A 13,881-nucleotide genomic window follows, 5' to 3' on the forward strand; every position below is an offset into this window, starting at 1 on the left:
TTGGCCAGGTTCTTCTTTGTTTAATTTTTGGATGTTTTTTTCTGTGTTTTAATTCACTGCCTTTGTTATGCTGTTATTTTGTCCCCACTTCCTGTTCTGTGTTTGTTATTCCTGCGCTGGCTTCACACTGCTGCTTGGCGCAGTCTTCATTACCTGGGCGTGATTAGTAATTATGTTTTTCACCTGCTGCTCATAAGTTAAAGTACCAACGATTGTCACACAGTCTTTGGTATGACTCGGGCGGGGTTTTAACTTACAAACTACCGATTTCAGGGCTCATGTTTCTGGTTTGGGCTCATGTTGTATAGATGTAAGGAGTCAACAGCACGTTGAGTGGACACTTGAATCTTTCTTAACTCATTTTGTTTATTAGCACTCATTCAATTACTATTTTTTTCATTTAGTGTCCCCGTGGAGGTTTTTTTTGCATTCACCCCACTGCACTCTAGTTTGTAATTTAGACTTTTGGACATGAAATACCCTTTTACCTGCACACTGCCTGCTGTCTCCTGCCTTTTAAGGTCACAACCCTTGCTACAAAGAGCAGACCTAATAAATTACAGCCTCAAGTATTTTTGAATACGATACCATTAGCCTGACACACCTAACTTTGGTCAGTATCACCCATTCCTCCTTGCCCATTCCTCTTTACATCACCTCTCAAGCTTCCATCAGGTTGGATGGGAAGCGTCGGTGCACAGCCATTTTCAGATCTCATCAGAGATGTTGAATGGAATTCAAATATGGGCTCTGATTGGCCCACTGAAGGCTCACCTGCACTGGCTTCCTGTGCACTTAAGATGTGACTTTAAGGTTTTACTATTTACGTATAAGATACTACACGGTCTAGCTCCAGCCTATCTTGCCGATTGTATTGTACCATATGTCCCGGCAAGAAATCTGCATTCAAAGGACTCCGGCTTATTAGTGATTCCGAGAGCCCAAAAAAAGTCTGTGGGCTATAGAGCGTTTTCCATTCGGGCTCCAGTACTCTGAATGCCCTTCCGGTAACAGTTCGAGATGCTACCTCAGTAGAAGCATTTAAGTCTCATCTTAAAACTTATTTGTATACTCTAGCCTTTAAATAGACTCCCTTTTTAGACCAGTTGATCTGCCGTTTCTTTTCTTTTTCTCCTATGTCCCCCCCTCCCTTGTGAGGTGGCCATGGATGAAGTACTGGCTGTCCAGAGTCGGGACCCAGGATGGACCGCTCGTCCAGAGTCGGGACCCAGGATGGACCGGTCGCCTGTGTATCATTTGGGGACCTATCTGCGCTGCTGATCTGCCTCCGCTTGGGTTGGTTTCCTGCTGGTCCCACTTTGGATGGGACTCTCGCCACTATATTGGATCCACTTTGGACTTGATTCTCACGGTTACGTTAGATCCACTATGGATTGGGGAGGGGGGGTTTCCCACAATGATTGATTGATTCCCTTGATGTCTTTGCTGTGTGCTTAGGGTCATTGTTCTGCTGAAAGATGAACCATCGCCACAGTCCTAGATAAGGAGCACTCTGGAGCAGGTTTACATCCAAGATGTCCCTGTACTCTGAATTCATTTTTCCATCTATCCTGAATAGCCTCCAAGTTCCTGCCACTGAAAAACATCCCCACAGCATGATGTTGCTACGACCATGTTTCACTGCAAGGATGGTATTGGCCTGGTGATGAGCGGTGGCTGGTTTCCTCTAAAAATGACACATGGCATTCACGCCAAAGAGTTCAATCAAACCAGAACATTTTGTTTCTCATTGTCTGAGTCTTTCAGGTGCATTTTGGCAAACCTTTTACTAAGAAATGACCTCCGTCTGGCTACTATACCATACTGGCCTGATTGTTGGATTGCTGCAGATATAGCTATCCTTCTGTAAGGTGCTCCTCTCTGCAGACGAATAGTGTAGCCCTGACCAGGCCTTTCTTTCTAGATTGCTCAGTTTAGACGGCTGGCCAGTTTAGAAAGAGTCCTGAAGGTTCCAAACTTCTGCCATTTTACGGATGATAGAGGTCACTGTGGTCATTGAGACCTTCAAGTCAGCCTATGTTTTTATTTACCCTTCCCCAGATTTGTGCTTTGAGACAATCCTGTCTCAGAAGTCCACAGACAATTCCTTCAACTTCGTTATTTTTTTGTGCTGTGCCATGCACTGTCAAATGTGGGACCTTTTTATAAATAGACAGGCGTGCCTTTCCAAATCATGTCCAACCAACTAAATTTACCACAGGTGGACTCCAATTAAGCTGTAGGAACATCTCAAGGATGATCAGTTAAAACAGGATGCACCTGAAACTTTTGAGCTTCATCGCAAATTCTGTGAATTCTTATTTACATGTAATTTCTTAAATTTTAATTTTTTTGATTTACAAAAAGCTCTAAAAAAAAATCATTTTTGCATTGTCTTTGTGGGGTATTGTGTGTAGAATTTTGAGGACAAAAATCAATGTATTCCATTTTGGAATAAAACAGTAACATAAGAAAATGTAAAATAAGTTAAGCTCTCTGAATACTTTACAGATGAACAGCAAAAACATCAACACTTCAGGATCAATCAATCAATCAATGTTTATTTATGTAGCCCTAAATCACAAGTGTCTCAAACCACAAACCACAACAACATCCTCGGTAGGGCCCACATAAGGGCAAGGAAAAACTCACCCCAGTGGGACGTCGGTGGCAGTGACTATGATAAACCTTGGAGAGGACCGCATATGTGGGCAAACCCCCCCAGGGGACCGAATGCAACGGATGTCGAGCAGATATAACATGATATTATGAAAGTCCAATCCATAATGGATCTAACATAACCGTAAGAGTCCAGTCCAAAGTGGATCCAATATAGTAGCGAGAGTCCCGTCCAAAGTGGAGCCAGCAGGAAACCATCCCAAGCGGACGCGGATCAGCAGCGCAGAGATGTCCCCAATCGATACGCAGACGACTGGTCCATCCTGGGTCCCGACTCTGGACGAGCGGTCCATCCTGGGTCCCGACTCTGGACACCCAGTACTTCATCCGTGGCCACCGGACCGGACCCCCTCCACAAGGGAGAGGGGGACATAGGAGAAAAAGAAAAGAAACGGCAGATCAACTGGTCTAAAAAGGGGGTCTATTTAACAGCTAGAGTATACAAATGAGTTTTAAGATGAGACTTAAATGCTTCTACTGAGGTAGCATCTCGAACTGTTACCGGGAGGGCATTCCAGAGTACTGGGGCCCGAATGGAAAACGCTCTATAGCCTGCAGACTTTTTTGGGGCTCTGGGAATCACTAATAAGCCGGAGTCCTTTGAACGCAGATTTCTTGCCGGGACATATGGTACAATACAATCGGCAAGATAGGCTGAAGCTAGACCGTGTAGTATTTTATAAGTAAGTAGTAAAACCTTAAAGTCACAGCTTAAGTGCACAGGAAGCCAGTGCAGGTGAGCCAGTATAGGCGTAATATGATCAAACGTTCTTGTTCTTGCCAAAAGTCTAACAGCCGCATTTTGTACCAACTGTAGTTGTTTAATGCTAGACATGGGGAGACCCGAAAATAATACGTTACAGTAATCGAGACGTAATAAACGCATGGATAATGATCTCAGCGTTGTTAGTGGACAAAATGGAGCGAATTTTAGCGAAATTACGGAGATGAAAGAACGCTGTTTTAGTAACGCTTTTAATGTGTGACTCAAATGAGAGAGTTGGGTCGAAGATAATACCCAGATTCTTTACCGAGTCACCTTGTTTAATTGTTTGGTTGTCGAATGTTAAAGTTGTATTATTAGATAGAGGTCGGTGTCTAGCAGGACCGATAATCAGCATTTCCGTTTTTTTGGCGTTGAGTCGCAAAAAGTTAGCGGACATCCATTGTTTAATTTCATTAAGACACGCCTCCAGCTGACTACAATCCGGCGTGTTGGTCAGCTTTAGGGGCATGTAGAGTTGGGTGTCATCAGCATAACAGGATGTCTGACTCCGTCGTGTTTGCAGGTCATCAGTTTATGATGCACCCGGAGACCACCTGCTTACCTCAATGGATGGGAGGCGTGGAGGTCTCGGGGTCAACTCTGGGGATAATCGGAATGGGAAAGATTGGAGAGAAGATCGCTCAGCGCGCCAAAGGATTTGACATGAACATCCTGTATCACAACAGAAACAGAAGGTAAAATATTGATTCCATTATGTTACTGTAGCCTTATTCCGGCAGAGGTGTTTGTGCGCCATCACATAATTAGATGAGCAGGGGGGTATTCCAAATGGCAGGTTAAGCAAAAAAATCCTAAAGCAAATAAATCCTAAAGTCTTATTTTGGTTAGTTTAATATACTATCATTATAAGACTACTAAATATGTATAATTAGCAAATAAAACATTGGATTTTAGATATTTATTATTAATTTGATTTATTTTGATTAAAAACAATTATGATCAATATAAGTAAAATCTGTGCTGTATCCTCCTGAGAAACGCAGGGCCCTCTAAACCGGTGTATCTTCACCATAAAAACATTTTTGGGCCGCGAGCGCCCCCTAAAAGGCCGCAAAAAAAATATCCATTTCTCAGCTGTGGTCCGTATGCACTGCAGCAGCAGTCAGCTGTAGTAAACTTTTCCATCACTTGTGGTATTAATGACTATCAAACAGAATGCATTTGGAGCTAAAGTCAGAAGTTTCTTAACCCTTGTGTGACATTCAAATTGTTATTACTCAGCCAGCGTTTGTGGGTCTGATGGACCCGTTGCATTTTGTGGCTTTTAATGCCTCACAATCAAACACTTTTGTGTTAAAATGTCAGGCTTGGACTGTGGATGTTTGTGCTTCCTCGATGCAAGGATGATTTGGGACGAGTCAGGCATGAATGTAAGTACATGATATTTATTAAATAAACAAACAAACTACAAAAAGGCAAACCAAGGACGTGCTCTGTGGCGGATAATAATCTATACTAAACTTAAAACAAAACAGCACAATGGCATGACTATATACAAATAAACAAAAGATACTATCTATGGCATAAACAAGAAAACTTACTCGGCGTGGACCAAAACGAACAACAAGGCATGAAACAGATTATCGAGGTCGTGAAGGAGGTGCAGCATGGGTAGGGTGCGTGCGAGTGTGAAGATCCCAGGATAAATACAAGAAAAAGAGTGACTTAAATAGCTATGATCATTAGTGAAAACAGGTGTGAGGCAGAGAACAGGGACGTGACAGGTGAAAACTAATGAGTTGGCATGGAGACGAAAACAAACCAGGAAGTGCCAAGACAGAACTAAATGTCCAAAATCAAAACATGACAAAACAAAACATGATCCATAGGTGTGACAAAATTACTGAACAGTCAGCTGGCTGAGTAACAACAATATGAACGTTGCACGGAAAAATTTTCTGCCAGTTTTTGCATCCCACAGTGTTTCTGCACCTGCGGTTCCCACACAAGGTTGCAACATTGTTTGTCAACACATTTTCTCGCACATTTAACCCTCTGATGTTCTGTGTACCTAAACTCTGTCCTCCTGCGACTAGACCTGTTGCGTGTGCGTGTGCATGGTTGGGTGTGGTAAACAGAACATCACTTTCCACACTTCTATTAGCCCAGGGTTCAGTTGATCCGGACATCTTATATGTAATAGAAATGTGTAGGGGGTGGGGGGTGTATGGTGTGTGGTCATTAAATATGTATTCTGTTATATGTTCTTCACAGAAAATGAGCCAAAGTCAGTGAGTCTCAGTTTCAAAAATTAATGAATTGTATCATTTTCTTCTAATAAAAAATGAAACTGGTCTCACAGACCCGAACACCACACAACAAAACTTTTGACTGAAGTGGTGAAGCTGTATTTTGTTTTTTACTTACAATTAATTGACAGTTTATTTAAGAAACGTATATATTATTTTTTTATTTTATTAGGATGCATTTATTTTCACACTGCGTAATTCATCATCAGTCATTTATTTTGCAGTATATTTGATTAGTATTTACTTTTTTTAATCAGCATGATCTAAGCCTTAATAATAATCTGTGGGATTAAAAGGTGCTTTCATTTTTTTTTTTTAAATTTGTCCTGTTAACCTACTGTCGTCGGTAGGTTAGGTATAATTATTGAATACAATTTGAAATTAAGAGTAGGGTGACTAATTCAGTGGTATTATTTGAGTGGACACTGTGTCTCTCTGTTGTGGGAAACATTGGGCCCTGTGGTCAAAAGGTTAAAAACCCCTGCCCTAAACTATCACAGCAATGTACATTTTGGAAGATGTATGTTCTCAGGAACCTTTGAAAAATAAGTAAATAAATAAAATAAAAAATGAAAATCTCATTCATCTCCTTGGTGAACCATAAAGTACTTAACTATTTATTTATGAAAATGTATTGTGGATATGTTTAATATTTTTTTTTTGTATTTGTTTACTTACTTATGGTATATTTATTCATCTATTTATTCACTGTTCTTTTACAAACAGAACAAAGAAATAGGATTAAACGCATACATATCATTTTCAAATCAATGAAACAACTTGAAATATGTGATGCATTACATTATAATTGTATGCATCATCAAAATAAACTGAAACAAAATAACTGGAGGATAGTAATTTGGTTATTACTTACATTAGGTGAACTGGTAAGAAATTTTAATTATTACTAACATACAGTGAACTGGTTAAAAAAAAATTCATGTGGGCAAGCCAGCTATGGTGCAGTGTGGCACGGATGGTAGAGTGGCTGCGCCAGGAACTTGGAGTGTTCCAGTTTCGCTTCCAGCTTTCGCCACCCAAGTCACGGTTGTTGTGTTTTGGGCAAGATACTTGGCACCTACACAAGTTAAATGTGCAGGACACCCTTGAAAAAGAGATTGTTAATCTCAATGGGCTATTCTGGGTTAAATAAATGTTAGAAAAAAAAAAGTTTTGATGATTCATTGATTTCAGATGTTTAATTTGATATAAATATAATCATTATTTTTTTTATGTAGAATTTGTCGGTATTTCTTTATAGCAAGTATTTAAGCCTTATTACTACACTAAACAAAATGCCAATAAGAGCTGAAATGGCAGAGTGTTTTTCTTATTTCAAGATATGTAACATTTTAGTCCATAACATTTATGATGAGCAAAGTCGTCTAACAGTATGTGACTGGCTGGGAAAAATATAGTCACTCAACAATGTTTACTTTGCATTTGCATTGACTTTACATGTCGAATATAATTAAAACAAATGGGAGATAATAATCAGCTGCCTCAGTGTGATTTTCACAGGTGTTATTGCACCTAAATTAAAATACGATTATATTCCACCGACGCCCCCAAAAGGGACAAGCAGTAGGGAATGGATGGATGGATTTTATTCCATAGCAATCCTCCATTTTTCAGTAAACTTCTGCATTTAAAGGCCTACTGAAATGAGATTTTCTTATTTAAACGGGGATAGCAGGTCCATTCTATGTGTCATACTTGATCATTTCGCGATATTGCCATATTTTTGCTGAAAGGATTTAGTAGAGAACATCCACGATAAAGTTTGCAACTTTCGGTGTGAGAAAAGCCCTGCCTCTACCGGAAGTCGCAGATGATGACGTCACACGTGTGGGGGCTCCTCACATATTCACAATATTTTTAATGGGAGCCTCCAACAAAAAGTGCTATTCGGACCGAGGAAACGACAATTTCCCCATTAATTTGAGCGAGGATGAAAGATTTGTGTTTGAGGATATTTATAGCGACGGACTAGAATAAAAAAATGATTTAAAAAAAAATAAGTTAAAAAAAACAAAACGCGATTGCATTGGGATGGATTCCGATGTTTTTAGAAACATTTACTAGGATAATGCTGGGAAATCCTTTATCTTTCTATTGTGTTGCTAGTGTTTTAGTGAGTTAAATAGTACCTGATAGTCGGAAGGGTGTCTCCACGGGTGTCTTGATGCGCAGTGTCTCAGGGGAGTCGACAGCAGCTATGGACGGTACAAGCTCAGCATTTCTCCGGTAAGAACTGACTTTTTAACCACAATTTTCTCACCGAAACCTGCTGGTTGACATTTGGTAGGGATCCATGTTGGCTTGACCGCGCTCTGATCCAGTTTCACCTCCAGGAATTTTAAACAAGGAATCACCGTGTGTTTGTGTGGCTAAAGGTTAAAGCTTCCCAACTCCATCTTTCTACTGTGACTTCTGCAATATTAATTGAACAAATTGCAAAAGATTCAGCAACACAGATCTCCAAAATACTGTATAATTATGCCGTTAAAGCAGACGACATTTAGCTGTGTGTGTGTGTGCAGCGCTCATATTTCCTTAAAACCCGTGACGTACACGTCATAATTACGCGACGTTTTCAAGACGAAACTCCCGGGAAATTTAAAATTGTAATTTAGTAAACTAAAAAGGCCGTATTGGCATGTGTTGCAATGTTAATATTTCATCATTGATATATAAATTATCAGACTGCGTGGTGGGTAGTAGTGGGTTTCAGTAGGCCTTTAAATGTATGCATTGACTCTGGGAGTAATTTTTTCTCACTGCAGTCCAAATTGTTTTCCTGTAGTATTTATTATTATTTTGCTATGGTGAATCGTACAATCTGTGCTCCAAGAAGCAAACAGGCTTCATGACATAACAATTGTAAGACCAGTTGGCAATGCACACAAGTGAATGCAAGTTATATTTGATCAACAGCCATTCAGATCACACTGAGGGTGGCCGTATAAACAACTTTAACACTGTTACAAATATGCGCCACACTGTGAAGCCACACCAAACAAGAATGACAAACACAATTCAGGAGAACAACCGCACCGAAACACGACATGAACACAACAGAACAAATACCCAGAACCCCTTCCAGCACTAACTCTTCCGGGACGCTACAATATCCACCCTCGCTACCACCAAACCCCGCCACCCCCAACCCCGACCACCTCATTATTTTATTTTCAAATTTATTAGCTAGTGGAAAAAGTTAATGTTGATATTTACATTAGAAGGCTGCAAATAGAAAAGAGGCATTACATTTTTTATTTAAATGTTTATTTCTATGAGGTTTTTTCGTTTGTATATGAAAGTTGATTTTGCACTATTAGGTTATATAAGCGTTGTTTAAGCAAATCAGTGTAACAAACTGAGCAATAATTAACGTTTTATTCATTCACTTTCTCTTGCTACTTCAAGGCTTGAATGTTTGATTCATTCCTTATTGTTATTTTACTCTCAAATTTATTATTGGCCTGTTGAAAAAGTTTATTTTGATATTTACATCAGAAGGCTGCAAATAGAAAAGAGGCATTCAATTTTTATTTAAATATTATTTTAATATGCCATTGATATTTTTTAAATAGTGTTATTATTATTTGAAACTCAATTTTACATGTCACTATTAAGTTATATAAGCCTTGCTTCTTCAATATTCAATGCAAAACTTGTTTGGGTCCCTATTAAAAGGTTAATTTGTTCAACCTTGGCTCGCGGCTGTGTTCAGTTTAAAATTTTGGCCCACTCTGTATTTGACTTTGACACCCTTGCCCTATACTAAAGTGTTAGCAAAAACATACAGCTTTGTCTTTAATTTAAAAAAAAAAACATTTTATTTTTCACTAAAGTAGGGTTCGGTGAATGCGCAAATGAAACTGGTGGGGTTCGGTGCCTCCAACAAGGTTAAGAACCACTGCTCTAATCACTAAAGTTATGTGGGTGAATTATGTAAACCCACTACACCGGTAGTTTTTAGCGCTTCTATAGCAAGTGTACTGATAGATATAAGTTACAACGTTACACTACTTTATATTAGAAATGGCAAATGCGTAGTATAAATGCTCCATAACATGAGAATGGAGAAAAAGGAGCTTATGGACTACAATGGCGGACTTGCACAATTTTTCAGGACTGCATATCCCAAATACACAGCACATACCAGAAGGTAAGAAAAGTTGGTTTTGCACAATATAGCGAAACAAAACGCTGGATAATATTTCCGCTAATAGGTGCCATTTTATGGTCCATTTGTTATAGCACAGCACGTCTGACTACGATAGCCGTGATACGCCAACAATCTATCAAGCAGTGCAGCTTTGTAGCTTACCAAAGTCGTACTTAAACATTTTGACAGATTTTTGAGCCCCTTGTGTGATGTTTTATATTCTCAATGGAGCATTTAAAGTGTTGGTGTTGTTTGCTGGCGTCGTCTTGCAGTCCACACGTATCACTTGTGTGACTGTCATTTACTTGGTCACACTTGTCATTACACCATGTACCAAATAAAATAGCTTTGAGGTCGGTAAGCACAGCCAGAATTATTCTGTTCATTAGCCGCATAGTAAATTTTTGAGAAAATTAAAAGATTTTTAGGGCCTACTGAAACCCACTACTACCGACCACGCAGTCTGATAGTTTATATATCAATGATGAAATCTTAACATTGCAACACATGCCAATATGGCCTTTTTAGTTTACTAAATTACAATTTCAAATTTCTCGCGGAGTTTCTAGTTTAAAACGTCGCGGAATGATGACGCGGGTTTGTGACGTCTCGGGTTGTAGCGGACATATTAGCCCAGCACCACTTACGGCTAAAAGTCGTCTCTTTTCATCGCATAATCACACAGTAATTTGGACATCTGTGTTGCTGAATCTTTTGCAATTTGTTCAATTAATAATGGAGATTATAAAGAAGAATGCTGTTGGTGGAAAGCGGTGGATTGCAGCTGCCTTTAGCACCGAAACACAGCCGGTGTTTCTTTGTTTGTTGTGAAGCTTTAACACAGAGCGGTCAAGCGAACATGTTTCTCTACGTCAACCAGCAAGTTTTGGGATGGGAAAATTGTGATATTAAGATGGCTCTTACCGGAGACTTCAGTGGATTATGGGACCTCCTCCTGTAGCTGTCAAAAAGGCAGCCGTGATCTTGGCTCCTCGGCTTCTCTCAGAGACACTGGCGTTCACCGCAGCCATCCAACTTTGAGGTATGACTTTATAATCTCACTAAAATACTAGTAACACAATAAGCAGATAAGGGATTTTCCAGAATTATCCTAGTAAATGTGTCTAATTACATCTGAAACACTTTTTTTTAGTTCTTCACTCTAACTTTCCTCATCCACAAATCTTTCATCCTCGCTCAAATCAATGGGGAAATTGTCGCTTTCTCGGTCTGAATAGCTCTTGCTGCTGGAGGCTACGATTATAAACAATGTGAGGATGTGAGGAGCCCTACAACCCGTGACGTCACGCGCACATTGTCTGCTACTTCCAGTAAAGGCAAGGCTTTTTTATTAGCGACCAAAAGTTGCGAACTTTATCGTTGATGGCAAAAATATGGCAATATCACGAAATGATCAAGTATGACACATAGAATGGGCCTGCTATCCCCGTTTATAAGAAAATCTAATTTCAGTAGGCCTTTAAGTGTATCTTATTGTTCAAAAAGTACCCTAGTTTAAAAGTGACTTCAGGCAAGAAATTGAACCTCCTGAATTCCTATTTTCAAAATCGGACAGTTAGATTAGAATAGAATAGAGTTTTATTGTCATTATTGCAATGAACAGGTTCAAAGCACAACGAAATTGGAGCAGATCCTCCTAAGGTGCATATACAATACGGTAGTATAAATAGTAAAAAAAAAAGATAGATGACAGATGTATCTATGTATATGTATATATATCCACACAGATGCATATCTGCATGCATATGAATATATATACACACATACATATAACATGATTGCACATTGTAGTCCGAAAAAATAGAAACAAATTTAAACATTAAACATGAGGACATGATGGACATATTGTGCTCACTCAGTGCCTGTTTAATGCTACTATGGCTCTTGGGTAAAAGCTGTTTTTTAGTCTATTGGTGCTCGCTTTTAGCACCCTGTAGCGTCTGCCTAAGGGTAGTAGTTCCAGGTGGCTGTGCCCGGGGTGGAATGGGTCTTTCGGGATGCTCTGTGCTTTCCTGAGACAGCGGGAGCTGTACAGGTCAGCCAGGGGGGGGAGGGGGCATCCGATTAACTTCTGGGCGGTCTTTATGACTCTCTGGAGCCCCGTTCTCTCTGCGGCCGTGCAGCTGCTGAACCACACGCAGATGCAGTGGGTCAGGATGCTCTCAATGGAGCACCGTTAGAAGGACACCAGCAGTTCTTGTGAGAGGTGGTTGTTCCTGAGTTTTCTCAGGAAGTGCAGTCTCTGGTGTACCTTCTTGATGGTAGCCGTGGTGTTGGTGCTCCAGGATAGGTCGTCGGCCAGGTGGACTCCCAGGAAGCGGAAGTCGGAGACCCTCTCCACACAGTCACCACTGATGATCAGGGGCAGGATGTCCGTTTTTTTCCTCCTGAAGTCTATGACCAGCTCCTTGGTCTTGGAGGTGTTCAGGGCCAGGTTGTTGACTTTGCACCAATCCGACAGCTTCTCCAAATCGTCCCGATATGCAGCCTCGTCTCCCTCCGAGATGAGCCCCACTACGGTGGTGTCATCCGCAAATTTGATGATGGAGTTGCTGGAGTGGGCAGGTGTGCAGTCGCATGTGTAGATGGAGTAGAGAAGGGGGCTAAAGGGGTTAAAGTAAAGCTTAACTGTAGTTTTTTTCTGTTCAGAAGCGAGGTGGAACAGGCGGTGGCGGCGAGTTACAGCCCGAACATGGATGACGTGCTGAGGTCCTCTGACTTTGTCATGCTGGCCGTTTGCCTGACCCCCGACACCACCAGCCTCATTAGCACCCGAGAACTGAGTCTCATGAAGCCATCAGCAACGCTGATCAACATCAGCAGAGGTCTGCCTCTCACCACATCACCACTTCATTCTTCCAACTTTGACTTTTATTTTTGACTTCTTAAGGCCCTGTGGTGGACCAGAACGCTTTAGTCAAGGCTCTGCAGGCTAGGACCATACGAGGCGCTGCCCTGGATGTGACTTATCCGGAACCTCTACCAAGGTCTCACTCATGGAGGTTCTTGGAGCCTTACAACCACACAATGAGAAAATGACAGTGTTTTCATTAGATTGCTCTCACATAAACTTTAATTCTACCTAGGGACCATCCTCTCCTTGGCCTTCCCAATGTGCTGATTACTCCTCATGCTGGCACCAGCACCATCACTACAATGAGAAAGATGGTGCAGAAGATGGCAGAAAATGCCTTGGCTGCTATTAAAGGAGAATCTATCCCTGATGAAGTAAAATGCTAAGTAGGTTTTATTCGGAAACGAAGTGACGAGCCACCAAACCCAACAAGGATATTGTTCAGCAAACTGAATACGCAAGGGGCCAAGATCTTCCTGCAAAGAGCAGATAACTTTGCAATAGAATCCATCCTAATACATTATCAAAATAAGATGTGTCCATCAGGGGGGTGCACATTATTATAAAGGGGCAGGGGCTCAAAGTCAGAAAAGGGCAGGACATTTTTTTTTGGTCTTTTACACAATATGGAGATTAATGTAAAATTACATTTGCTAATAGGAAGCTTACTACTTAGCTGTGTGTCCTTTGTAGGTAAAAGTGATTGCCATTTCTTTAGTGTCAACAAATTATTTTCATAATGAGTTAATTCACATTATCATAGAATTGGAAGACACGAAAAGCAAAAAAACACTGGTTTATTATTAGGCTATTTATTGTTAAAGATAAGCACTTTAATATTGAACATTGAAAAGTGCAACATGAACTTTGAAAAAAAATAATAAATAAATACCCAAATGGAAAAAACTTCAATGTGAAAATCTGTCCTTCTTCCCTTAACTTGATGAAAACACCATCAAGTTGTGACTTATGGTCTTCCTCACTTAATTTTCGGACTAAACAACTGAAACGCAATACAGGGCCAAAAATATGGACAAGGGGCCAGTAGAGGGCTTTAGGATGGAGGCCACCCATACCCAAATATGCTCCTCAATGTAAATTCAGGGCTTCCATGAAA

General features: G+C 40.4%; 1 protein-coding gene across 3 annotated transcripts in view; it reads left to right on the top strand.

The window, feature by feature from the left end:
- LOC133551535 (probable 2-ketogluconate reductase) overlaps positions 1-13,645 on the top strand; it is a 32,859-nt gene extending 19,214 nt beyond the window's left edge. For 2 of the 3 annotated variants that reach the window (XM_061898342.1, XM_061898340.1), the window contains 4 exons: positions 3,969-4,140; positions 12,560-12,735; positions 12,801-12,897; positions 12,997-13,645. In XM_061898342.1, the coding sequence (XP_061754326.1) occupies positions 3,969-4,140; positions 12,560-12,735; positions 12,801-12,897; positions 12,997-13,150 (599 nt within the window). In that variant the 3' untranslated portion in view covers positions 13,151-13,645. The remainder of the gene's footprint in view (positions 1-3,968; positions 4,141-12,559; positions 12,736-12,800; positions 12,898-12,996) is intronic. The other variant, XM_061898341.1, reaches the window with a different exon arrangement.
- Positions 13,646-13,881: the final 236 nt, after the last annotated feature.

The sequence above is a fragment of the Nerophis ophidion genome, linkage group LG04 (assembly GCF_033978795.1).
Source record: "Nerophis ophidion isolate RoL-2023_Sa linkage group LG04, RoL_Noph_v1.0, whole genome shotgun sequence".
Classification (NCBI taxonomy): Eukaryota; Metazoa; Chordata; class Actinopteri; order Syngnathiformes; family Syngnathidae; genus Nerophis; species Nerophis ophidion.